The sequence below is a fragment of the Sciurus carolinensis genome, chromosome 7, assembly GCF_902686445.1.
Source record: "Sciurus carolinensis chromosome 7, mSciCar1.2, whole genome shotgun sequence".
In the NCBI taxonomy this organism is placed as follows: Eukaryota; Metazoa; Chordata; class Mammalia; order Rodentia; family Sciuridae; genus Sciurus; species Sciurus carolinensis.
Window position 1 is genome coordinate 99,034,097 of NC_062219.1, and position 27,953 is coordinate 99,062,049.

The following is a 27,953-nucleotide window of genomic DNA, read 5'->3' on the forward strand; positions in this document are numbered from 1 at the left end:
CTACCACTGAGCCACAACCCCAGTCCTAGATCACAGTTTAAATTCTATTTTCTTAGCAAGGCCTTCTCTGAACTCAAATAAACTGTTATACATCCTCCCATAGGTGCATACTACTTTATGCAATAAATATTAAATATATGAATGAATAATGAAGAACAGCATCTTCTGAGTTCAGAGATGGCCTATATTGCTTCTTCTCAAAATATACTTGTGTCAAAGAAGAAACACAATGGATGAACAAGGTCATTACAAAGAAGGCCATTCTGAAGTGCTATTAGTATCATTAAAACTAAATTTCAATGCCTTATATGCTTATTAGAAACTGAATGAAACAGACATACTTCTGTCTTAGGGCTTTCCAGAAGCTCAGTAATCTTAATATAATCTCTAAAGAATACCTGGCATTTTTAGCCACTGGTCCACACACTGTCTTGCTGCTTCTGTATCAGAATGTCCTTGAATAAATTCCAATTCTTGTAACCCATGTGCATGTTGAAAATCGATTTTTTCCTAAAGATATTAAGAAAAAATTCAATTGACTTTGATTGATACCTGGTTTCCTTGGGGAAAAGATTTTGACATGACAAGGATCAGAAAATACAGAGTACTCCTTATCCCAAGAATTAAACATCTAGAAATCTATGCCAAAGATATACATACATCAAAACAAAGGTTCATGCTCTAAGATGCTGATCCTACTGTTATTTGTTCAAAGTTTGCTACAAACTCTATCTATAACAACAGGATATTGTTTAAGTAAATTAGGGCACTTATATTTGTCACAAGTCATTAGAAACACTAACTAAAAATTTCAGTGCTATTAGAGAATATACTTTTAATATCAAGTAGGTCACCAAATTGTATTAAGCAAATGAGGCAAAATGTAAATCAAGAATAATCTCAATTTATACTCAACTACATCTGAAGAGGGGAATAATGCTAAAACAACACACACTAAATGTTATTAAAGCTATATAGCTAAATGTAGAAATGAAAATGTGAAGGATTATTTTCATTTTTAAACTTTTAGGCATTTTTTTCAAATTACCATATTTAGCCTGAAATATATAGGATGGAATATGTATGATGGAAAGACTGATGTACAGACATGTCAAATATATTTCCCAAGGATATATAACAATGTCAGGATTCAAATTCTGGGTAATCAGATTCTAGAATCCATGCACTAAATGAGTATATCACACTGCCTTTCAAAAAACATTTATAGGGGCTGGGGAGATAGCTCAGTCGGTAGAGTGCTTGCCTCGTAAGCGCAAGGCCCTGGGTTCGATCCCCAGCACCCAAAAAAAAAAAAAAAAAAAAAAAACATTTATATATATAGTCAGCCCTTCATATCTATGTGTTGCATGTGCATGGATTTGACCAGCCTCTGATTAAACACTTTAGAAAACAAACTGCATCTGTACTGAACACACGGACTTTTTTCTTGCTATTATTCCCTAAACAATAGAGTGTAGCAATGATTTGCATAGCACTTACATTGCATTAGGTATTATAAGTAACCTAGAGAGTTTTAAATTTACAGGAGAATGTGTTTAGGTTATATGCAGATAACAAGCCATTTTTATAGGGGCTTGAACATCAACAAATTTTGATCTTTGAGGGGTCTTGGAACCAATCCCCCACAATGGTGCTTAGAAAGAAATCACAGAGTCAGAAACACTGAATTTGCAAGATACAAATTCTGTGAACACACATAATTAATGTTCAAAAACATTTATTGACCAAAATTATTCCAAAATTAGCAATCCATCTCCTTTGTCACAAAGCTACTTCCACAGACTTTAGGGTTACAGACTTTCTTGCAAGTCATCTTAACTTCTGGAATATCAATAAACAAAGCTGGTAGCTGGTTAACTGATCAGTGTAACACATGATCTCTGAAAGTGAAGTATCCAATGAAGATTTTAATGAATCTTTTCTCCTTAACACCTCTTCATTTGCCAGGCATCGTGGTGCATGCCTATAATACTAGCAATTCAGAGGCTGAGGCAGGAGGATCACAAGTTCAAAGCCAGACTAAGCAACTCAGGGGGGATCTGAGCAACTTAGCAAAACTCTGTCTCAAAATTTAAAAAAAGTTTAAAGGTCTGGAGATGTGGCTCATTGAGCTCACTGAGACTGTGTAGCAGGCGCACGAACACGCGTGTACACACACACACACACACACACAAAACCTCTTCATTAAAAATGGATAATCTACTTTAAGAATAAAGACACCAATAATACACAAAAGCCTAAAATAGACATTTTCTATATCTATTTTTTGTTGGAATTATCACTCATAATTACAATTCTTCAAAAATTATTTCTTAGCCACACATGGAAGTGACAACTGTAATTACAGCAACTCAGAGGCTCAAGTCTCCCTTGACAACTTAGTGAAACCCTGTCTCAAAATTTAAAAAGTACTTTTAAAGGGATGTGGATGTAGCTCAATGGTAGAGTGCCACTAGGTTCAATCCCCAGTACTGCCAAAAGAAAAAAGAAAAAAAAATTTTAATTGAATAGTGTTTCTACCACGATACTTTGTATTTTCACACAATAAACATTTTAGGATCTCTACCAGCGCTGCCTCTAGCTCGCCCAGCTCCAGCTGGAGGAAAAGGTGGATAAGTAAGGAGGTCTTCCTACCATGGCTCACACAAAGCAGACTGCCGGCAAATCAACCAATGGTAAAGCAGGCCTGGTACTGTGGCGCTCCTTGAAATTAGACGTTATCAGAAGCCCACTGAACTTGATTCGCAAACTCCCCTTCCAGCGTCTGGTGCAAGAAATTGCTCAGGACTTAAAACAGATCTGCGCTTCCAGAGCGCAGCTATTGGTACTTTGCAGGAGGCAAGTGACGCCTATCTAGCTGGCCTTTTTGAAGACATCAACCTGTGTGCTATCCATGCCAAATGTGTAACAATTATGCCAAAAGACATCCAACTAGCACACCACATACATGGAAAACATGCTAAAGAATTCACTATGACGGGAAACATTTCATTCTCAAAAAAATTTTTTTTTCTCTTCTTCCTGTTATTGGTGTTCTGAACGTTAGATATTTTTTTCCATGGGGTCAAAAGATACGTAAGTACATGATTGCAAGTGGAAAAGTAGGGGACAGAAATCAGGTATTGACTGTTTTTCCATTTTCATTTGTGTGTAAATTTTTAATATAAATGCGGGGATGTAAAGCATTAATGCAAGTCAAATGTTTCAGTGAACAAGTTTCAGCAGTTCAACTTTATAACAATTATAAATAAAACTGTTAAATTTTTCTGGGCAATGCCAGCATTTGGATTTTTTTTAAACAAGCAAATTTCTTATTGACGGTAACTAAATGGTATTTGTAGCATTTTTATCATAAAATAGATTCCATCCATTCACTATACTTTTCTAACTGAGTTGTCCCACATGCAAGCATATGTTTTTAATGTTATCTGTCTTCTGTGCTGTTCCTGTAAGTTTGCTATCAAAATACATTGAACTATAAAAAAAATTTTAAACATATAATTAGAATACCATAGTCTAATTTAATTAGTATTATACCCAAAAGTTAAAGACCCTGAAATGACCTACTTCTAAATTTAAAGATTCATTTACTTTATTCAGTCATTATTTTACTTTGCAGTGTCGGGGATCAAATTCAGGGCCTCACACATGCTAGGCAAGCATTCTATGCCTGAGCTACATCCCCTGCCCCAAATCAGTTTGCTTTATTAGCTGGGAGATATTAAAACAGATGCTACAGAAGTAAAAAAAAAAAAAAAAAAAAAAAATCTTTCACAGTAATCAATGAAACAAAGAATCAAAAACATGGACATTAAAATTATAAACTCCTAGTGCTTATTTTGACCTGAGAGATCATCTTCAACTTGTCTCTTTATAGGATAAAACCCAAAGTCTACAAAACTTAAGTAATCTGCTGAAATTCAAATAGTTGCTGGTAGAGCTATGATAATCTTTTTATAGTTCTACTATGGAGACTTATTTAACTCAATGCATCAACATTTACTTGTAATAAATTCTTGCCAGTCCTGAAGGAGTTCTTTAAATAATCTCATTTGGTGCCTTCTAAAGTAAGTCAAGTAAAAAATTTATAACAGGAAAGATTCTAAATTAGGCTTCATTTTCCACATAGCAGCCCTTCTTCCACCCCACTTCAAATTTCTTTTTGCTAATTATGCAATTTGGAGACAAAAGTGTGAAGTTTGAGAAAGTGATCTGACTCTATTTGGCAGAAAATGACCTTTCAACAGTTTATTCTATAAAATGCCTGATAAGACTTTTTCACTCATATAATAAAGTAACCCATAATCCTTAATTACTTATCTGCTTTAAGAAATTCCATGATTTTTAATTCCCCAAAACAAAGTCCACTCAGTTAATTGTTTCTTTTCTTCTTTTCACCAAATACAGATGGGATACACATCCAAAAAAACTAAAAACAAAAATGTAAAAAGCTATGAGCTAGGCAGAGTGGTGCATTCCTATAATCCCGGCATCCTGGGAGGCTGAGGCAAGAGGATCAAAAATACCTGGGGATATAGTTGAGTGGTAAAGCAATCCTGGGTTTAATCCCCAATACTTAAAAAAAAAAAAAAAAAGCCTATATGAATTACTACTAAATTGATGAGCTATCTAGGGTACATGCAGAACTTGGAGTCAATCATAAATTTTCTGATCAAAGTTTTCTCTTTACATCTTTATTAAAAACAATTATATAAAGTAGTAAAATAACAAAATAGCGACCTACCCTGAATGCTCTATTCTTCTCTTCTTTTTGCTGTTTCTCTACTTCAACATGACGGGCTAGACGAGCCAGAGTTAATGCAACTTTATCCTTCTGATGGTCAATATAGTCTTTATGTTTAAAATTCTCCTATAATGAAAAAATTTTTTTTCATTCCTTTTAATACCAAATTAGCATTTGGATAACATACCCATATATCAAATAGCTATTATACTAAAGAATCATTTACTTCTGTTATAATCTTATTTCTAAGAACCTATCTTGTATATTTTATGTGATAAGCTGTAGGTCAGTCAAGTATAAAAGACACACTAAGAAAGAAGAAAAAAATGAAATATGAAATGCTAAAATCACAAGGGGCACGAAAAGAGAAGACAAAAACAAGGGGGAAAAGCACAATAAAAAACAGTAAGAAATATGTTGGATATTCATCCAACTATATGAATAATCATTTTAAATGTCAATTGTCTAAATATACTAATTAAAATAGATTGTCAGAAAAGATTAAAAAAACCAAATGTATATTCTCAAGATACCCTTTTTAAATAAAAAAATACAAATTAAAAGCAAAAAAATGAGAAAGATATTTGCTAACACAAAAGAAATTAACTATAGAACCAACCTAGATGCCCTTCAACAGATGAAAAGATAAAGAAAATGTGGAACATAGACATAATGGAATATTACTCAGCCATAAAGAAGAATGAAATTATAGCATTTGCCAGTAAATAGATAACTGGAGACTATCATGCTAAGTGAAATAAACCAATCCCCAAAAAACAAAGGCCTAATGTTTTCTCTGATAGGCAGATGCTAATACACAATCAGGGGGTAGGGGGACAAATAGAAGTTAATTGGATTAGACAAAGGGGGATGAAGGGAAGGGAGGAGGAATGGGAATAAGAAATACAGAAGAATGAATAAAATATAACTTTCCTATGTTCATATAAGAATACATGAACAGTGTAACTCCACATCTGTACAATCACAAGAATAGGAAGTTATACTCCATGTATGTATAATATGTCAAATACACTCTTATTGTCATGTTTGTCTAAAAAGAACAAATTTTTTAAAAGTTAAAAGAAATAAATAAAGTTTTGTTCCCACCCCTCATACTGGTGATGGACTATAGGGACTTGCACATACTAGGCAAGTGCTCTACTACTGAGAAACACCCATCCTCCACAGTTTGTTTTTTTGTTTTTTTAACATTACAGATGAGGGTCATTAATTACCATATGAATTCAAATCTTATTACAATTCTGAAATGGTTTTAGTCAATTGTTAGTCTTCCAGGTATACAGTCATATAACATGTGAATAATCTCAATTTTACATTCTTTATAGATTTTTTTTTAACCACAGATTTCTCTTTTTCCTAATGTTCATAGTAGTATAATAAATTGTTGTGATATTAGTGGGGGGGGGAGAAAGTAGGAGTAGCTATATCAATTTTAGACAGCAAGTTTTAGAGCAAGCAAAGTTATCAGGGATGCCAAAAGGGTAATACAGGAATACTACAAACAGCTCTATGCCCACAAATTCAATAATCTAGAGGAAATGGACCAATTTCTTGAAAGACATAATCTGTCAAAACTAACAAAGATATAAGATAATCTCTAAAAGCCTGTAACTATTACATTAAATAAATAATCTCTCAAAATAGAAAGCACAAGGGCTGGGGTTGCGGCTCTGTGGTACAGCACTTGCCTAGCACATGTAAGGCACTGGGTTTGATCCTCAGTACCCACATAAAAAAAGTTATTTTGTCCAACTACAACTAAAAACATTTTTTTAAAAAATAGGAAGCACTAGGAGCAGATGAATTCACTGCTAAATTCTACCAAACATTTAACAAAAAAATCACACTAAATCTCTATAATCTCTTCCAGTAGACAGAAGAGGGATTACTTCCTAATTTAAAGACAGCACTGCCCTAATACAAAACCAGACACAGGCACTACAATGAAACTACAAAGCAATATCTCTCATGAACACAGTAGGTGTAAAAATTTTCAACAAAATATTAGCAAACCAAATGCAACAATGTATACAAAGAATAACATATAATAATTAAGTAGGATTTATCCCACATATGCAAGGCTGGTTCACCCATTTTTAAAAAATTAATAGCATCCATCACATCCACAGGCTAATAAGGAAAAAAAAAAATCACATGATTATATAAGTAGAAAAAGGATTTGATGAAATTCAATGCCCTTCCATGATTAAAATAATAAAAAAATAAAAATAAAAAATTCTAAGCAAACTAGGAATAGATAGGAACTTTTTCAACTTGGTAATCAGAAAAAAAAAATTTACAACTACACAATGGTAAGAAACTTAAGTTATAAACACAAAGATAGGGAATAAGGCAAGAATGTCCCCTCTCGCCACTCCTTTCAAACAGTGTACTGGAAATCCAAGAAAGATTAAAGAAGATGAGAAAAGGAAATAAAAGGCACACAGATTTAGAGCTGAAGAAATAAAACTCATTGTAGATAACAATCATAAAAATAGAAAATGACAGACAAAAAGACTCTTGGAATTAAGCAATCAGCATGGTTGCAGGATACTAAGTTAATCTACAAAAGTGGATCACTTTCCTATAAATCAGCAATAAGCAGGTGAAATTTAAAATTAAAAATATATTGTCATTTACATTAATAATCCCACAAAACAATCCGGGCATGGTAGCAAACACCTATAATCCCAGTGACTCAGGAGGCTGAGGCAGGAGGATTGCAAGTTTCAGGTCAGTCTCACAACTTAGCAAGACCCTGTTGTCTCAAAAAATAAAAAGGAGTAGGGATACAGCTCAATGATAAAGTGCTCCTGGGTTTAATCCCCAGTGTAAAATAAAAGTGGGGGTGTAGGGGTGAGAAACTCCATGTTTGTGGCTAGGAAGACTAAATTTTGTCAAGATATCAGTTCTTCCCAATTTGATCTCTCTATATGATACATATAGAGAGAGATTTATATTTATGTGTGTGTATGGAATTCCAATTAAAATCCCAGCAGGTCATTTTCTGGTTATTGACAAACTCATTTGGAAGTGTACAGAGACAGGCAAAAGACCCATAAACGACCAATTCAATCCTGAAGAACAAAGTTGGAGGACTAAAACTACTTGACTTTAAAATTTACTGAAAGCTACAGTAATCAAAACTATGTGACACAGGAAAAAGAATAAACAAATAGGCCAATGACATAGAAAAAGACCCACATAAATAAAATAAACTGATCTGTGACTAAAGAGCAAAAGCAAGATAATGGAGAACAATCTTTTCAACAAATGGTATTGAACAACTAGGCATTCACATGCAAAAACAACAACAACAACAACAACAAAAAAAAAAAACCTGGACCCTGACCTTATACTTATCACAAAAAATGAACACAAAATAAACCTCAGAACATAAAACACAGAATTATAAAACTCCCAGAAGATAACACAGGAGAAAAACCAGATGACCCTGGTTGTGACAATGACATTTTAGATATAACACCAAAGGCATGATAAAACAGCCTTCAAAATTAAAAACTTCTCTGCATAGAACAGTATCAAGAGAATGAAACAATAAGCAACAGAGAAAAAATGGATACAAGATACAACTGATAAAGAACTGTGATCCACTATATACACAGAACTCCTAAAAAAGTCAATAGGAATATGAAATAGCCCAATTAAAACATGGAGGGGGGGCAAAATAAATAAACAATTCAGCAAAGAAGATACACAGATAGCAAATAAAGCATGTTAAAAGATGTTCAACATCATGTGTCATAAGTGAAGTACAAACTAAAACGATACCAATATACGCTTATTAGACTGACCCAAATCCAAAACACTGACAATACTAAATGCTGACTAGGATGTAGAGGAACAAAAACTCTTTTAAATATTTCCAGTGGAAATTCAGAATGATACAGGTATTTCAGAAAACAGTTGGGACAGTTTCTACAATACTAAATGTGTCCTGATCACAGTCATTGGTATTTACCTAAATGAAATGAAATGAAAACTTATGTCCACAGAAAAACCTGCACACAGTTGTTTAAAACAGCTTTATTCATAACTGTCCAAACTTGTAAACAACTAAGATGTTCTTCAGTAGGTGAATGGATAAACTTTGGAACATCCAGATCATAATATAACTCATCACTAAAAAGAAGTAAGCTATCACCCTGAAAAGACATGGAGGAACTTAAGAACATGTTATTTAAGTAAAAGAAGCTAATCTGAAGCTACATACCATAATCCCAACATTATATAACATTCTGGAAAACATAAAACTATGGAAACAGTTAAAATATCAGTGGTTGCCACAAGTTAGAGGGAGGGAGGAAAAACGGGCAGAGCACAGATTTTTAGGGCAGTGAAATTATTCTCTATTATACTACAATGGTAGTTACATGTCATTATACATGTCAAAACTCAAAAAATGTACAACATTAAGAGTGAATCCTAATGTAAACTTTAGACTCTGGATGATAATGATGCATTAGCATAGGTTCATTTGCTATAAACAAATGTTATTAGGATGTGAATTGTAGGGGAGGTTGTGAATGGACAAAGGGGCAGGATTTATTTAGGAGCCATATATGCATTCTAACTGTGCTATGGATCCAAAACTGTTCTTAAAAAGAAAGTTATTTTAGGGCTGGGAGTACAACTTAGCTAGATTAGTTGTACAGCATTTACTTCACAACTAACAAGGTCCTGGGTTAGATCCCTAGCATCTTGCAAAAAGGAGGGCAGGGGACAAAGAATAAGAGGAAAAAGTTCATTTTAAAAAAGAATTGATCTTATCTGACTTTTTACAAGAGTGGGTGACACATATCATTCTTTAGGCAAACCAGTCATATCCATATAACCCAATTTTAATTTAAAGTCAAACACTGTGACTGCTGCTACAGAGGGAAATAATATTGAAGTGTGCATATTTTTAAAATGGTCAAATTGCTAGATGTGGTGGCACTTCCAATAATCCCAGTTACTTAGGAGGCTGATTTAGGAGGATCCCAAGTTCAAGTTCAGCCTAGGCAACTTAGACCATATCTCAAAATAAAAATTAAAAGGGCTGGGGATATAGCTCAGTGGAAGTGAGGCAGGACCACCACACCTGATTAAATTCTGGGTTAAACCTTGTTTTTTTCTGTTTTGGCTGCCTGACAGGAAGGCCCCACTCATGCTTGGATACCCATACATTCTGCTGTTGCTCCAGCTTTCCTTGACTACCCTAACACTAGTCAATCCCCAATGAGCTGTTTTGAACTCAAGCAATTCTTTTGTTTTAAGGAACAAGTACAGAACAAATCCAGGTTAACATACACATTAAATCATCCCATTATGGGAATAATAAATTAAAACTGTACACTTTCAGTTGAGTCAGAGAAAGAGAACTCTCCAAAGGAAGGTTAGTTTTCATCACACCACTACAAAAACCTCTAGACAGAGAGCCACCAACGGTATCCTCTTTGGGTTTCCCTCATGCTGTGGGAGCTTTCCTTGCTACTGGATTCTCACCCTCATAGTCTGCATACTTCGTTCAAGTGCATGAGACAAGAACCCTGCAACACTCACATGACCTGTGTTAAGAGTAGAACGCATGTGGGTTCAATTCCCATTCAAAAAAAAAAAGGACTAAATGGTATTTTCAGTATGATGCTACATCTTTGCAGTAAGGAAAGTTTACAAGACCACTTAGGTAGAAATAACCCCAACTCACTTTCTGATTCCCTGATCAGTCAACAGTAGTGCACCATGTAGTAGTGGAGAATCTACTAAATTCAAAATACCATTTTTACAAGTCATAGGGCACTATAGCTTATAAGAAACAGCAGTTACAAAATTTTACCTGAATTTTGATCGTTTATTAAAGGCAAATTTAGCTCTACCTTAAAAGCAATTAAGGGCTGGGGCACACAGCTCAGCGTAGAGTGCTCGTCTAGCCTGTGCAAGGCTCTGGGTTTGAACCACCACCCCAGGTTGGGGTGGGGGGTGCTGTTAAATTTGTCTTTTAGGAAGACAAAGTAATATTTTCATTTATTTAAAATAAGTATCTCTATTTAAATTTCCTTGAGAATGAAGTTTAGAGTAGATCCTAAAATAATTTTTAATTCAAGGAAGTGGATTTTAAACATGGACATAGATTATGTTAACTTTCCTGAGAAAGAAATACTATTTTTTAGGTTTTAAACTCTAGCAAAAGTCATGCTCGGAAGACCTGGTAAGCCGAAATCACATTAACACATAGGTCACACGAATAAGGTACAAATTGTTTACCTACAAATAGGAAAGTAATTACAATTTTTCCTTTGACAAGGTTAAAAGAAGGGGTTCACATTCCTAACAAATTGGCATCTAAAGCCTAAATTCATCTGGCGACCACAAGCAGTAGAAAATTTTATTATCAAGGTATTTCAAATTGCTACCCTTACTCTAATAAAAATATATTTAACACTCCAACATTAAGTTCCTTACGCAACAGTATGGGTGTCAAGGATAAGAAATGGGGTTTTTGTCTAATTCCCTGCATGTATCAATAATGTGAATATTCTGAGGCCAGAAAGGTAACCATGTTCTGGATAAATTAAAATAATCCTAACCCAGGAAGACCTACCCTGTAACTGACAGTTCCACTGCCATTTAACTTTTTCCTAGGTCACAACAAAAACATTCTGAATTACTTCTTGAGTTGTAGTTACTAAAGAAAGGTTTTACATAATGTTTATCCTTCTTCAAGTTTACTTTAAAGCACACTTAATTCTGATTCAGAAATATAGCAATTATATATCTAATGGGGCAACTCTCAATAATCTTCTAATCACAAAATATAAGTATGTTCTAGAAGCTTTACTACCTTCAAATTACACCCATATGTCATCAAAACAAATTTGTAATGCTAGGAAAATAAGTTGTTTGGTCTTTAAGCAACATTTAAACATTCATTTAGATCTCTTCAATCTTGCTCTAAAATTAACCTACGGTCCTAAACTTTACCTTTATTTGAAAAAAATTACATGTTTATGTAAAATATGTACATATATAAAATTATGGAGTATAGTGTGATCATTTAATATGTTTATAATGATTACATCACAGTAATTAGCATCTCCATCACCTTAAATATTTATAACCATTACCATTTGAAAGTCAAATAAGTAAAACTGTTGGAGTTGTTACCAAATTGTTTACTATCATTATTTTTCTTTTTTTCTTTTTTTTTTTTTTTTTGCGGTACTGGGGATTGAACTCAGGGCCTTGTGCTTGCAAGGCAAGCACTCTACCAGCTGAGCTATCTCCCCAGCCCTCATTATTTTTCTTACACTTAACTATCCATTAACTATATGGCTCTATCTCAATAAAAATAAATAAATAAATAAAAATAAAAAAACTGCTCATCTGATTATCATTTTTCACAACTTGCAAGAGCTGAAAAGACCCACATCCCTGAGTCTGAAAACAGAAGACATCTTAGAACTGAGTGTACTCTCCTCTTCCTTCCCCCTACCAAGAAAGTTTCTTTTTCCTTGAAAAGAAAACAAAAAAGAAAGAAATTCTGACTACCTACATTGAAAGATATGGGAGACAATCAGCTGGGTATAGAAGAAAAGGAATGGTAAATAGAGCAAGCACTTCAACTTTGAAATATTTGCCAATTTTAAAGTTAGCACTTTAAAAAGGTGGGAAATGATAACTTTAAAAAGGAATTTTCTCTTTAACTGGGGGAAACAGTATATATGAAGCAGACTATAACAGTCACATGATATTTTTCCATCATACCACTTGGTTGGGTGTAAGGATCAAGCTACTGGTTAAGGCTAAGGGTGTGTGGTTCAGTGGAAGAGTGCTTGCCTAGCATGCTTGTGCTAGTGAAGTACACTCTTCTATGGTTCTAGGAGAACACACTGGCATTGGAAAAGCAGAGAGATCACTACTATTAAAATATATATTAGGGAGTTTATCCATAGGTCACAGAAAACCCTATTATGCACAGCTGTAAAGCGGGTAATTCAAAGAATCAAAACATTCAGAAATTTCAAAATGATCAGAATGTAAGGGACAGAAAACTTAGCATCATCTTGTTACTAATTCAACTACAGAACTACAGGTTTATGGGCAGAATGCAAATTAATTTCAGAAGAGATGAAAATATCTTAAATGTTTCCTATAAAACTAAGATAAAAGGGGTCAGTCAATTCTGAGGATTGGGAATTCCCACCATTCCATTAGTGCCAAAAAGCTAAGTTGCAATTTTAACATGAAATCATAAAATAAAATTATAGGACTGGTCTTCTTAACCTTGCTTTGTCATCTGCCTCAAAGCCTATTGATGGGATTATCACTTAGGTTCTTGAAGCTTTTCTAAAGGTCTGGCAAGCAGGTAACTTTCCCAAGCTACACCTAAACTGGTTATGAATCGATGGTGACCATAACAGGATTTATGTTTCATTTAGAATATTGGCAATTATAGGATCTCCGGAATCATCCTTCTTGATGTACTCATTATGTCCATGATCAGGACTAATTTTTTTATAGGACAGACAGTAATACTAGAGTTCACATTGACAGTAAATGATACGCCATCAATTCATTCAGTTATTTCTTGCAAGAAGCACAGGAAAGTCTTAGGAAAAATACTGGGAAGAATGTGTCTCCAAAATTTGCCTGTATTTTAGATGACTATCAGTTTTCTTCCATACTCATATCTGCATGGAATTAAAGAAGATGTAAAAGCCAGGAAGTGAGAAGGCAGATTCTGGTTTAGTCACTGTGAAATTCTAATCTTGTCAAGTATACTTCTTTATATATTTATTTAAAACTTGAAGTAAAACATGTACAAAGCAAATTTGGGGTATGTCTTAGAAATGACATTAATACTGGTTAAAACTGAGTATACACTGTTCATGAAATTTAAGCAATTACAGGTAGAAGTAAGGAAGAATGAATATTTTTGTTCTAAAAAACATATTTACATTTTATTATAGATTATAGAATTACAGCAAAAATTTCAAGTCTGCAGATAGGGTATAACCCAGGCAAGAAAGGAAAAGGGCTTTCTTATGACACCACCACCAGAGGAGCAAGAGTCAAAGGTCAATGTAACTTGGGGGTGGGAGGATCCAGAAATAGAATTGCCTTATTTTGTCAAGTAGGGACACTTTTCTTAATCACCTGATACTGATATGAAGTTTCCCTCCATAGTTTCTCATGTTGAACAAATTTAGCCTTGTGACAAAGAAGCTGCTCTATCCTTATTTTTTGTTTTTGCTTCTGACCCATAACTACTTCACTAGAAATCAATTCAGACTATGAACTTAAATCTTTTTTTAAATTTTTTTTTAATTGTAGATGGACACCATACCTTTATTTTTATGTGGTGCTAAGGATTGAACCTAGTGCCTCGCATGTGCTAGGTAAGTGCTCTATCACTGAGCTACAACCTAGCCCTTAAATCTTGATCATAAGAAAAATAGCATATCACACGTAGTCACGACCAATGAGAATTCCACTATTCTGACAAAATTTTTGACCAGAATAATTGTTTTCATTTATCAATCAACTTAAGTGAATGAAGATTTCCTAAAAACTGTTAAAATGTATAATTTGTTGTGAAACTGTGATCTATGGAAATATAAAATAAAGTACATGGGGCTGGAGTTGTGGCTCAGTGGTAGAGCGCTTGCCTAGCATGTGTGAAGCACTGGGTTCGATTCTCAGCACCACATATAAATAAAAGAATAAAATAAAGAGCTATCAACATCTAAAAAAATAAAAAAATAAAAATAAAGTATATGAAATCATTAAGTAGGCAAATCAATAACATGACACAAAATCCTATCAATGAAGTGACGTTAAGTTGACATTTCAATGTCTTTCTTCCCTAATGCATATTTAAGTGAAAATGATCTCTCACATACATATATAAGTAAAGTCAAGAAAGCTATATATCAAGGGTTGGGGTTGTAGCTCAATGACAGAGCACTTGCTTCACATGCATGAGGCACTGGGTTCAATCCTCAGCACCACATAAATAAATAAAATAAGGGTACTGTGTCCATCTACAAGTAAAAATTTTTAAAAAAGAAAGCTATAAATCAAAATAACAATGGTGGGAATTTTTCTACAATTGGCACGTTAAATTGTTAACAAAATTTTAGTTATTAATGAACACAACTGGATAAAGACAAAAACTTAATGTCAATCTTTAGGAAATGTAATAGATTAGATTAAAAAGTCTTAGAAATATGATAGATTAAAATCACAAATTTATGCCTTATAAAGATGTAAGTTTAATAACTATCCTATATAAGCATAGATGGGAATATTCTATCTAGAAGGAACATAATCCAATAAATTATATTTAACTTTTTTAAAAAAATTATCCCTAAAGGTATAATAACCAGGTTATATTTTTTCCAATCCTAACAAAAACATATTAAAAATAAAAGCTAGGCACAGTGCTGCATGCCTATAATCCCAGCTACTTGAGAGGCTGAGGTGGAAGAATCTTCAGCCTACAAATTGGGAAACCAACCTAGGTAACACAGCAAAACCTCTCTCCAAAAAAATATTTTTACAGGTTTGAGGTCAAACACCAATATCACTCTTTAAAGCTGAAAATGTGTTTTTGTTTTTGTTACAGGAGATTATACCGCAGGATCACTTAACTAATTGAACCACATCACCACTAATTTTTTAAAAATTTTTTTGAGCTAGAGTCTTGCTAAATAGCTGAGGCTGGCCTCAAACTTTTGATCCTCCTGCCTCAGCCTTCCGTGTTTGCCAGGATTACAGGCATGCACCACCATATGGCACATATGTGTTTTTAATATCTTTTTTCTTTTTTTCTTTTAAAGAGACAGGGTCTCATTATGTTGCCCACTCTAGTCCTAAACTCCTGGGCTCAATAGACTATCTCTTCAGCTTTCCAAACAATTCAGACTACAAGTATGTGCTACTGCACCGAGCTCACATCTCACATGTGCTTTTTCCAAAAAACCCAAAGCACATGAACTAACACTGTAAATAGTAAAACATTAAAAATAAAATTAAAAACATTAAAACTACACATAATTAGCTGGACACAGTAGCTTAGTGCACACTCCCAGCAGCTTGGGAGGCTGAGGCAAGAGGACAGAGTTCAAAACCAGTTTCACTGTAGCTGGGGATATAGCTCAGTTGGTAGTGTGCTTAAATATTACAAGGGTGGGGATGTGGCTCAGTGGTTAGCACCCTTGGATTCAATCCCCAGTATCAAAAAAAAAAAAAAAAGATAATAATGATTAAATCGAAAGTTGAAACCTAAAAATATTAGCTTACTTAGCTTAGACCTGATCTTCCTCAATTCATGTCTGGAATGTAAATACAGGAAACAGTATTCTTAGCTGTTCTATTCACAAAGGTAAGTACTGAGTTTCAATGAATATTCAAAAGGAAGCTAATTATGTTCCAAAACAAATCATTACTAAAAGCTAAATTTCTCACTAGTCTTAGATGAATATATACATAAATGACTTCACAGGTGAACTTTCTTTTTAAATTAATCTACAAAAGCTTTCTTCTTGAATGGCGCCCTCTCAATCCAGAAATGCATTATGGTATAGAAAAATAAGTGCCACATATTTGTCGACTATCCTTTAGTAGTTAAGAAAGGCCCTGATATTAAATACCAAGAAAACTGGACCTAAACTGTTTTATTAAAAACTATTCAAAGGTCCCACAAATATATTTTCTCAAATATTAAATACAGGCAAGATCTTTCACATTACTCCTTATACAACTGCTCACCCAAAAGTTGAATTCCTAAGTCACTAATTTCAGTTATTTTAGAAATATTTGCCAAGATCAACTCAAAGGAAATACAGGATTAACAGAATGATGCTGCTTTTGCAAAGCAATTTCTAGAAAAATACTGAAAAGCAACACTGAAATCATTTTATAATTTGTATCACTGTATTAGTGATGGTTTTTTAAATGAACAAATATATGTTTAAGTCATTATTATTCTCCTCTAAAAGCATTTTAGTTCTTAATTAGTGAAAGTGATTACATTTTACACCTTACAAAATTATCTTTTTTGTGTACTTGTGTGGTAGGACTGAACCCAGGGGTTCATGCATGCTAGGCAAGCTTAGCTACAACTAAGCTAAATTCCCAGCCTTTTTTCCATTTTATTTTGAGACGTGATTTTACCAAGTTGCCCACCCTGGTCTCAAAAATGTCAATCCTCCTGACTTGGACTCCAGAGTAGCTCAATTTATAGGCATTGCACTATGGGCCCAGCTTTTCAGAATTATTTTATAGAAATATGAATATAGTCAGAGGACCTCCCTGAAAAATAGAATAATCCTACTCCATCTACTACTTTGCAAAACTATTACCCAGAAGTGACCATATCAAACCCAGTTTCCTAACTGATTAACCAAAGACACTTTTTGGACTCTGAAAAAGCCAGTAATAAGATGATATTTGTAGTAGGTAGGGGGGTTGAATGAGAGGGCTACACATAGAACCCAAGGTGGAGGTTTATTTAATGTTCCATCTTCTCAGAATGTCAGCTAGCACTAACTAGGCAGAGAATGACTATTTCCTCCCCTATCTTTACCTTCTTTGTAAGGGAAACTGATTTCAAAGGAAACTCAAAATAGCAACCAACTGTAAAAATGTTATGAATTTGCTTTGCAAATCATCCCATTATCCACCTGACCAGTGTACTTCTTTTGAAAAGAATTTCTGAAACAAATTCATTACTCAATTTCAAAGCCTGAAGCTTTAGTCCCTTGTTCAATGTGAAATTTGTACTCCCAAACATTGTGTTTACCCTTCTGACCAACATAACTCAAACCACACCCCAAATAAGGATATGAAGAGCAATAATTTTTCACAAGAATTTTATATCCAAATACAGACAAAACAAAAGAGATAAACACAGCAAAGCAGTACAATATTTATTTACCATGTCCAGCAGCAAAGTTTAGGAACCAAGACACCCTTTTTTTTTACAAAGCAATTTCCCTCCCACCCTTAACTATTTATTGTTTACAAATACAAGGTACATAGAACATCTGCTTTTTATGAACAGAGTGAAAAACATACATACACATGTACCCCAGTCTGTATAGTACTTTATTCAGTTAAGAAAGCTTAACTGAATACCACCAAACAAGTTAAATAAGATTCTTGTATTTTGATAAAACTGCCAGTATCTTTCTGTAAAAATTCTAAGAAAATGACTTTGATCCTCCATCAGATCAACAACAAAAAGTACAACTTTGGAACTTAAGAGAATTTTTAAATATTTCTGAATGACACTGTGACAACTTTTTAACCCCCAGTGCCACTGCACTGCACTGCCTCCTGCACAAGGGGGTAAAAAGGAAGGAAAAAATAACAATGAATATAGGGAAAAGAAAACATGAACGTGGCAACAACAGCAAGGGAAGAAGAAAAAGCCAACAGTTGACAAAATGTGCTGGGGAGCTGCTGGAGAGAACCACTGGCACACAGGTTCACAGGCGCTACAACTCAACTCCTGCAAATGTCAATGCAGTATCCTTCTTATAAATATCTTCATTTTTCCCAAGCCCACCCAGAAATTAACGGTATATCAACAGAGAGAGAAAGTGGCCACATTTGGCTACACTGAGGGAAATGCTGCCAACTAACCCTGAAGTATTTAACTGTATTCACTCCACTTTCAGGGAATATCCTGTTCATCTTCAGTTAGTCTCTACCAATGCCTCAATTCTCTCATTATTTAAACTGCCCCAAGGCCAGAAGTGCACTGTTAAGAGTTCTCCTTAGGTTCAGTTCAGGAAAAAAAGAATAAGCTGTTCTGTGGCTGTAAATGACTAATGGTACAAACCAATTTCTAAACAAACTACTTCTATTACCTTGCAAGTAATGGCTACACAAACAGTATCTTTGAATATGCAGGAACCAATACATTTACATGGATACTTTATCCTTTCTTCAGCTTAATCTCCTTCATTTCTATCCTCCTAAAGGCTATTCCTTATAATTCTGAAACCACACACGCTTCATGACGTTTCCACCTTTGTATATAACAATCCCTCCACCTGAATGCCTGGCTTCTGCTTCTCCACCAGAACAACTAACCATCCCCCAAAACTCAGCTCAAGCATTATTAAGAAAGAAAAGCTTCCCTGATCCCTCTAACTGGCCCTCTTGTTTGTTCCAACACTACCACAGGCCTTCCTCTAAATGAAGCAGTTACTACCACACTGTATTGGCATTTGTTTCTCGTAAGAGAATATATTGTCTTTACCAACCCTCAGTATTCCCAGACCTTCCTAAGTACCTGCCTGTACATGGCAGGTACTGAAAAAGGAGTCTGACAAATAAAAAAGACGATTGTTTCCAACCCACCAACAAAATGGACAAAATAACATCCATCAAAAATCATTCACATACCTATACACACAAGCCCTTCATTCTCCATTCTCCTTTATTATTCTTACTGTTTAACATAAGCATTTCTTAGCTTGTACTTTAGAAAAGAAACTAAATCCATTATTAGGCTTGTAATACAGTCTTAACATGTAAACAAGAGACACATGATCCTATGGCATGAAATTAACAATTATATGCTATTAAATACATTGTAAATGTACGTATCCATCCATACCTCATATCCTACAGTTGTAAGAAATCTAAGAATGTAGAGAAAAACAGCCCAATGACTTATAAAAGAAAATCTATATTAGGATTAAGTGTTTTCAAAGTACTTCCAGGGATCACCTCATTTGAGAATAAAAAAATGGAGGTTCACAGTAATAAGTGACTTGCTACTACTGAGACCAAGGCCTTGAGTATTTACATGCTTTGCACCATCCCATCTTCCTTCCATTAAGCCAAATCCTCAAGATGTCAGTAAAAAAAATTCAGTATATATCTGAAACAAATGAGTGTTGCAAACAAAAAACATAACCAAAGGAAAAAACAAGAATTATGACTAAAATGAAAAGTACTGAAAATGACTGGAAGACAAATAAGCAATATGTAAAACAGAAGTCAATGCCTATTAATCAAGAATCTTAGTCTAGCTCAATGAAAATTCAATGGAAGAACTAAGAGAACAGGGTTCCTGATCTGACATAAACAGGTACTTACTAATTGATTAAAGACATTAAGTAATGAGGAGTGAGAGGATACCCATAAACACAAAGTTCAGGGAAGAAAAAAGTTAGTATTTATCAGAGAGGTAAAACTTGACTAGAGCCTTGAAAAACATATGGAGGCAGCCTAGCACAGTGTTCAAGTGAGACCTGGAAGAAATGTACACTGAAGCTCAGTTACACCACTTGAGACAGTTGCTTAATGACTGCAAAATAAGGATGAATTTCTATCTCACGAATGCTTAGAACATGCAGGCTTTATTAAAGTGGATTCTCTCTTCTACTTCCTTCCCAGGTAGGAAGAAGATGATGGGATACAAGGCTATCAAGGTGGTTCCAGGACATTTCAGAACTAATGGGAGCTGTTATAAGCCATTACAGAAATGACAACGCAGTCAATTTCATGCTTAGAATCTAAATAAGACTAAGATATTAACTATATTCTACCCAACACAGAAAGGAAAGGGCTGCACACTTAATAGCAGGAACTTAATGTAATCAAAATATATTTTTTTAAAAAAGAACTGAAACTTGAAACTGTGTTTAATGACCTGGGATGTTTTCATTTCATCATCCACATCACTACTGCCTAAATGATTAAAAGAGAAATAAAGAAACCACAAACATTATAGTTATTTAACACATAATTACATTATATATCAAAGTAGTGAGCCATCACAGATAAAAGTGGGAGTTAAAAAGTGGTCTATTTATAGCCCTTAAAATTGAGCACTGTAATAGAGTCACTCTTCTGGGTAATGAAAGAAAAAAGAAAACATGACAGCTTATGGAGAAAAAATAGTAAATGGAAATTAGTCTCATAAATAGATGAGTAAGAGAACCTATAACATAGTAATACTTGAAGCATGTAAGGTCAAAGTAGAATTTTTAGAATTATCAACAAATATAAAACATTTACTTTTACTTTCATCAAGGAATACACTCCAAGAATACTAGAAAACAAGACAATTTGAGAGATAATCAAAGTTCCAAAAGAAACTTGAGAACTCTGAACTCTTCATAAGTCATCTGAAAATCCATTCAATAAGCCACTTAAAAGTTACCTCAGTAAAAACAGTAAAACCCTCGAGACCTAGAGAAAACCAGTTAACTGTAAGATAACAACACATTAAGAATCCATGGCAATGCACTTCAAATTTTTTAGATGAATTTGACCATAAATAATGTGTAAATAATACATTTGTGTAAATACAAAGAAATTAGAAAATACTGCCTGCCATTAAAAAAGGCACTAAAAATTGATGAAAATAACCAAGAAACACTTCAAGACTGGTTATATGTTTTGTAAAAAAAGAAAAAAGAAAAAGTATTATGGAAAATTAGAAAATACCTTACAATAATGCCTAAGACATGGTATTTAGGTATACAAATACAAAGCCACATCAAAATCTGGCTAGTGTACACTGGTAGAATTAGAAAATATAATCTACATCAAAGAGATTAAGAGAAGATCAGACATCCTTTTAGAGAAATACTGTATAAAGGTGAAGAAAAGATCAATACAAAGAATAAAATAACTGATATGCTAACATTATAAGGACATGACTGGACCTGTGACCACATCCAGATATATCCCACAGGAAGCAAACATAATTTCCAGTATTAAGATATCTCAATGTTACCAAGCATTACTATTACAAAAGTTTTCATTATAACACAATAAAGCAAATAAAAAAGACAAAGTACAAAAATATCATCCCACTGATAAGAAGAAAAGAGTTAATAAAACAATGTTCTCATCATTCATCCAGGAAGGGATAAATTTTAATGGTTTACAAAACTTGCTTTATCTGGAAAAAACAACTGAAAGATTTGCATTCAATACGGTAATCAGCATCAGTTTACTGATAACTTCCATCTGTATATTTTCTTAACTGAAAAAAGAACTGATTGGTTTGTGTATCCACTAAACATCATACAGAATGGATTTGGCCAAATAAACGACATGCACAAGATGCATACATGTGACAATCCATTACTGGACTAGCTACTAACATTAAGTACATAATGATAAATTTCAAAAGATAAGGGAACCTAAACAGTGCAAAACTGGGGCAAAATATGCCTTGCATTTAAAAAAAAGCTTTCAGTTATTGCAATCTTCTAAAAATATCTAATCTGTAATTTCAAACCTTCATCAGAATCCCAATTATATCTTCAAGAATAATAAACTTGTCACTTAACCCTATAATCGTCCATACTGGTACCCAACTCTATATTTAGAAGGGATTCTGGAGTTTGTCTTTTTCAACCTCACTGTTTACAATACCTGAGAGGTTATCCTGGATGTATCAGGCCCTTTAAGGACATTATCAATCAGGTCACTTAGGTATACTTCAGTAAATTATTAGTGTAGTCCTAATATAAATTATTAGTGTAGTCCTAATATAGAGTACTCTATAGTATCCAAGTAGCCTGAAATAGTTTATGCTTCCCTCAAAATGACATTTTGAGGGCTAAGTAAATAAATGGAATTATACTGATAAAGAAGCTGCCACTCAGTTTAAAAAGAAAAAAGTTTAAATGTAATTATACTGATAAGGAAGCTGTCATACAGTCTAAAATATATATAGAGAGAGAGATAGATACGTGTGTGTATGTGTGTGTAAAGTGTCGGCAAATTTACTGCTTTTTAAAAAATATCCTTGCTTCTTCCAACCAAGTGAACACGTTCACTTATCAAATATAAGTTGTGTTACCATGGCTAAGAACAAGGTTAGATAGGAGACAAATGACTTAATCAGAAAATCCAGAACACAAAAAGAGAAAACAAAGCTGCCTTAATGCCTAGAAAACTGGGCAAATCACCAAAAACTAAAAAGAACTTCTGTGAAGTTAATTAAATAAGGGGGAGGGAAGTATACTCGACAACCTTCTGAAATTAATCAACAGTGCTATTAGAGAAAACAACCATTCAGAAGGAGAGTACATTTAGATAGTGCAATTGTACAGATAACAAACTAAAAGATTAAATCACCATACAAAATTCACATAAATACCACCAGCAATATATGTGAGACATCAAAATTTAAGTTTTAAACATAAATGTGAAATTTAAAAAGGCACTTCATATAACAATTAATGGAAATAGTATTTCTCTATACATAGTAACTACAAGAAATCATATTGTCTCCATATACATTTTATGTCTAGTCAAGAATAACATTTTGAAGAATAAGGATCATTAGACACATCCATTTTGAGAACACCAAATCATTAAACTTGCAACTATTCCAAGGCCTCCTAAAAAAATCTAGAGGCATTTTAAATCAGACATTAGACTAATAGAGAATTGTGTCACAGGCTCTGCATATGGCAGGCACAATATGAATATTACCTCATTATGAACTCTATTATTCTATTGGAGTTATCTGTTGGGGTTGCCTTCCTAGACCAAGTACCCACTTTAAGTTTTATAACACCATCATCATTCAAGTATGCCAGAGATTTTAAAAAAGAAATTTTTTAAAAAGATTAAATGGGCTAAGGACATTGGGATATTGTTTCTTCTACAGTCAAGAAACAAATCTACAGCTAAAAACTATGCCCATCCTTCTGCATTCTGTCATCTTCCCCATTCAACTGTCAAATACCTTCATTAAGTTACCTACTTAGTCACCCATATGATGATTCCCAATACCTTTTCACTTTCGAGAAAATCCAATTCTCTGGAAATACTTTAGCTTATCAATTGAAGTGGTTAAGTAATATTATTTTCACTTTTACTGAGCAACATAAATATCACAAGAGGACGATAATAGCAATGTTGTCTTAAAACTATTTAAGAAAGGAAAAGCTGTACAAAAATGTGAATACAGTTAACTTAAAAATGGTTAAGGTGCTAGGTTTTATATATATAGATATAGACATAAATAGACATATATTTCCCCCCCTTAATCACAATTTAAAAGGGGAGGAAAAAGTAGAAGCACATAAAATTGGAAAGCCAAAGCAGTTTCAGAGAATCACATGTGAAAGCATCATTTATTTTGGTTTAGTTTTTGGGAAGTGTGGGTATCTCAAAAATCACCAAGTTTGTGACACACCATTTAATTCAGAGATGGGGAGAAAAGGAAAAGTGGGAATAGAACAGTATGAAATAGCCTTAACTAGTCAGGAACACTTTTGTGTAGCCACACAAAACCTTTCCAAGGTCTCTCTCTCCAGTGACATCCCAGTGGCTAGTTCTTTCACCAAAGAAAACTACAAAGTCAATGTCAAGGACACGAGACTGCTTCACTGGTAAACACATTCTATAAGCTACAAAAATCTGTGTCTGACTTCTTAGGCCCTTCTTTTCAGGTAATCAATGTTCTTCTAGAGTTCAGTTTGAAAGTTTCAAACTGAGTATTAGCATGGATCTAAAGAAGTGGAAGTAAACTTTGTGGAAAATACAAAAAAGTAAGGTATATATTGACTCTAGATACAACTTGGCTAAATTTACTAAATCTGTATCAATACTAGTTTAGGTTTAATCTACAAAAGGGACAAACAGGACCAAACTAGTACCCTAAAATTGTCTGACAAAATAAATTAGTTTCTTCCAAGTAGGGAAATTTGTGCCTTCAACCTCTATGGCACAAACGGTAAGAGGAAGAAAGGCAGATAAAATAAGGGTGCTGAAGGTGGTCATAATGGGGAAGAAGAATGAATTTCCAATAAACTATTAAAAGGTAGGTGGGGCATCATAAAATGCCAGTCACTACTATGCAGGATCTATGGCATGAAGAAAGAGAAACCACATAAACCCTAAAACAGTGTTATATTCCATTAACAGTATATCCAAAACACCTTGGTCAAGCAGATAAAAAACACAGATGTTTAACAAACCAAGAAGTTACAGAATTATAGTTTGCCACCCCCAAAAAGAATTTTTTTTTTTTTTTTTTTTTGGCTTCCAAGCAAATTAACACTAGGTGGTGATGTATTCAGACCCCTCAAACTTGATATTTCTCCATTCCCAAAGTCATGCTGTGAAGACAAAGATTTAAGGGCTGGTATACCACACAGACACTGCCTTGAGATTAAAGAGAAGATACTGTGGAAATATAATTGAGGTATCTGCTGTCAGTTCCAATAGAGTGGAAAACTATTATTGGGAGCAAAAACACAAGTCATCTCTCAGAGTGAGTCTAACTAGATTAAGTGACCAATAAACCAAGAACTTGGGTTTTTAAAGTCTCAATTTCAGTCTTTAAAGAAATCATTGATACCATTTAGATATCCAAAAACAGAGCTATGTGGCTTGTTCTCAAGACAGTTACACTTTAAACCTTAAGGATTTCCCAACAAAATCTAGATTGATGGCATCCCTCCTCATTTTAATAAGGGGAACAGATTGTCAGGCATGTTTAGAATTTTTGCTCTTAAAGAGTTCAGATTTGCATGCCTGGATTGTAGAAATAATAAATATCCTTTATTTCCAGGGCACTGATGTGCATGTCTTTACTGCATTTAGAGTGTGATACATGATCAAATTCAAAAGAATTAACTTTTTAGAAGAAAGGTTTAAGAAGGTCATCCTTGGTGAAAGGCCCAGATTATAGTAAGACCTCTATGACTGAGTCTCACAGCTTGTTGACATAGGAGCTTGATAAGTCAAAGACTAGTAGGATTGATGACAAAAAAGAATTGTCTCACATGTAGCTTTATGAATGGTGATGGTATGATGGCCATCAGTGTTGATGAAAAGTTACTGTGAAAATTTCTACAGTGATGTTACAAGTAGGAAAGTCTTTTCCCAGCTGGTATCCATAGTATACCTGTGACATCTAGTCATTCCAACTGGAAGCAAACAGGATTTGGCAAAATTTCATTTGAATTCCAGTTGGCACATAGCTTGGTGGTCAATTCTAAAGTCTCATAGAGCTTGATAGTAGTATAAACTCTTGGTGAGTTGATAATCTTGACACAAAGCCTGTAACAAATCTGCCATTTCATGAAGATCTACCAAGCTGAAGCCTGAACAAGGAAGCACAGATGACCAAAAAATGAAGGATTTACCTCTGGTCTTAGTAAACAGAAATCTAATCGTAAGTAGATTGTTTCCAGATCCAAAATCTGCTAGTTCTCACCAACAAGATTTTCCTGAGGAACAAATCTATGTATTTTCTTTTAATCACAAGAGGATTCAGATTCCTGAGTGCCCTCTTCTGGACATATTTTGGACCAGAAATAATGGATAAACCTTAGTCCAACCCTCCTTACAGGAAAGTCTTCAATGCTAACTTGGCCAATAAAATGAGTCTTTATCATATATTTCATTCCAAAAGTTGAAAATTCAAACATTAGCTGTCATCATTCCAGACATGAATTCAGTTTTGCAATGACCTCCTACCTGTAGATCCTGGCTGGGGGGGACAAGCAAGATAGTTAGGTTCTTGGATGACTATTCTGCTGAACATGAACAGGTTATTAATTCTTGTACCCATGGCGTTCTGGAGATTCTCCCTTTTTTCTGTATCTATAGGGGTGGTTTCGAGGTTTGTACCAATCCCCTTTGGAGTATCCTCTATTGTGATAATGTGCTTTTTGATCATGACTATAAAAGTATCGATGCTGGTTATAGTATTTACTGTGATCTCTATAATCACTTTCTTTAATACTGTTTTCTTCTGCAACAACAGCATTCACATCTTGTCCAAAAAGGGAAGTACCATCAAAGGGCAAATGTGAGATCTTCTCTTGGGTTTTCTTAGTGAGAGATGTAAGTCGGAGCCAGGCCTGCCTCCTGTAGTCAATTGCCATGGCCATAACTCTAACTACAGAGTCCATTATGTCCCTAGTAGTACAAAGTTGCCAAAGACCTGCATCCATACCATCAGATATTATACATCTTGCTTTTCCTCGATCAAACTCTGGATCATGAACCAGATCCTCCATGTCTTCCCAGAGTTTACGCTGATACTGAGTCATATAAGCCATGTAGCTAGCAGCTCGAGCTGCAATGGAGGCAGCATGGTAGAACCTACAACCCATGATCTCCATTTCTTTTGAGGTAGAATCTAGAGGAGATGTTGTGTTTCCTCTTTTGCTGTGCTCCAATGCTTCTACAATGGGGCCTTCAGCTGGTGGATTTGGTTGGAAAGGAGAGGTATCCTTGGCCACAGGATATACCCTGTGTCCCATGAAGGAAGAAGGATGGCAATCGGCAGGGTCTTTAAAAACTTCAGTGGTGGCAATTCTCAAAAGAGGATGCAAAGGAGGAACCAAGCGTTTTTTAGAGGTCACACAATCAGGTTTCCCTTCACAGGATTCTGCTTCAGATTGTAAGGTTACCCTCTTTATAACACCTCTTTGTTCCATTCTCTTCAAAAGACCTGTGAAACTAGATTGGGTAGGGTCAGTTGGCTGCCCTTTGTCATCTGCTGATGGGGATTTGCAATCAGCTTCTTCTTCAACTGTGGATAAATTTTCTTCCTTAGAAGTGGAGATATCCCAAGGAACTGAGGAATTCTCACTTGGCCTAGAATGATGAAATCTAAAACAGCTCCGGGACTGCAAATCACGTATCACTCGGGACATCTCAGCTACTTGTGTCTGGAGATAAAGGATGGCATCCTGTCCATGTTGTGAAGCTGAAGAAGATTCTAAAGGTAAATCCTCTTTGTCCTCAGAAGAGGCCAAAGATTCTTGGGGGACCAGAGGTGAAGATGAAGGCAGAGTCTGATAACTTTGTGATGGTTTTAGTGTCTCAGTCTCAGAGATCTTTATATCTGAATGATTTTGAACATTTTTCTGTTTCTCCAATGGGTTCTCAACAGTGGAAGGTTGAGAAACTATCCTTTGTGGACTGTTGGCACAACTCCCAGAGGAGGAGCTGCTGTCTCCAATGGGAAGTGGAACATTGCAGCTAGAGCACATTTCTGGGCGATGATTCTCAGAGGATGGCGCCTTAGATTCAGGCATTCTCTGGGTTATCCACATGAACAAGAAAACCAAGGAAGAAAAAAAATATGCTTTTAATATGTTAACTTTCAAGTGCAGAGATGCATGTCCAGTAAGTAGAATCAATTTTTTAA

The 27,953-nt window shown here is 34.5% G+C and overlaps 1 protein-coding gene across 19 annotated transcripts in view; it reads right to left on the bottom strand.

Annotated features, from left to right (window-relative positions):
• Znf451 (zinc finger protein 451) overlaps nucleotides 1-27,953 on the bottom strand; it is a 100,699-nt gene that overhangs the window by 63,161 nt on the left and 9,585 nt on the right. For 18 of the 19 annotated variants that reach the window (XM_047557672.1, XM_047557659.1, XM_047557666.1 and 15 more), the window contains 2 exons: nucleotides 4,766-4,891; nucleotides 399-510 (listed from right to left, as the gene is read on the bottom strand). In XM_047557672.1, the coding sequence (XP_047413628.1) occupies nucleotides 399-510; nucleotides 4,766-4,891 (238 nt within the window). Of the gene's footprint in view, nucleotides 1-398; nucleotides 511-4,765; nucleotides 4,892-24,750; nucleotides 27,844-27,953 lie in introns of those variants that run through there. The other variant, XM_047557675.1, reaches the window with a different exon arrangement.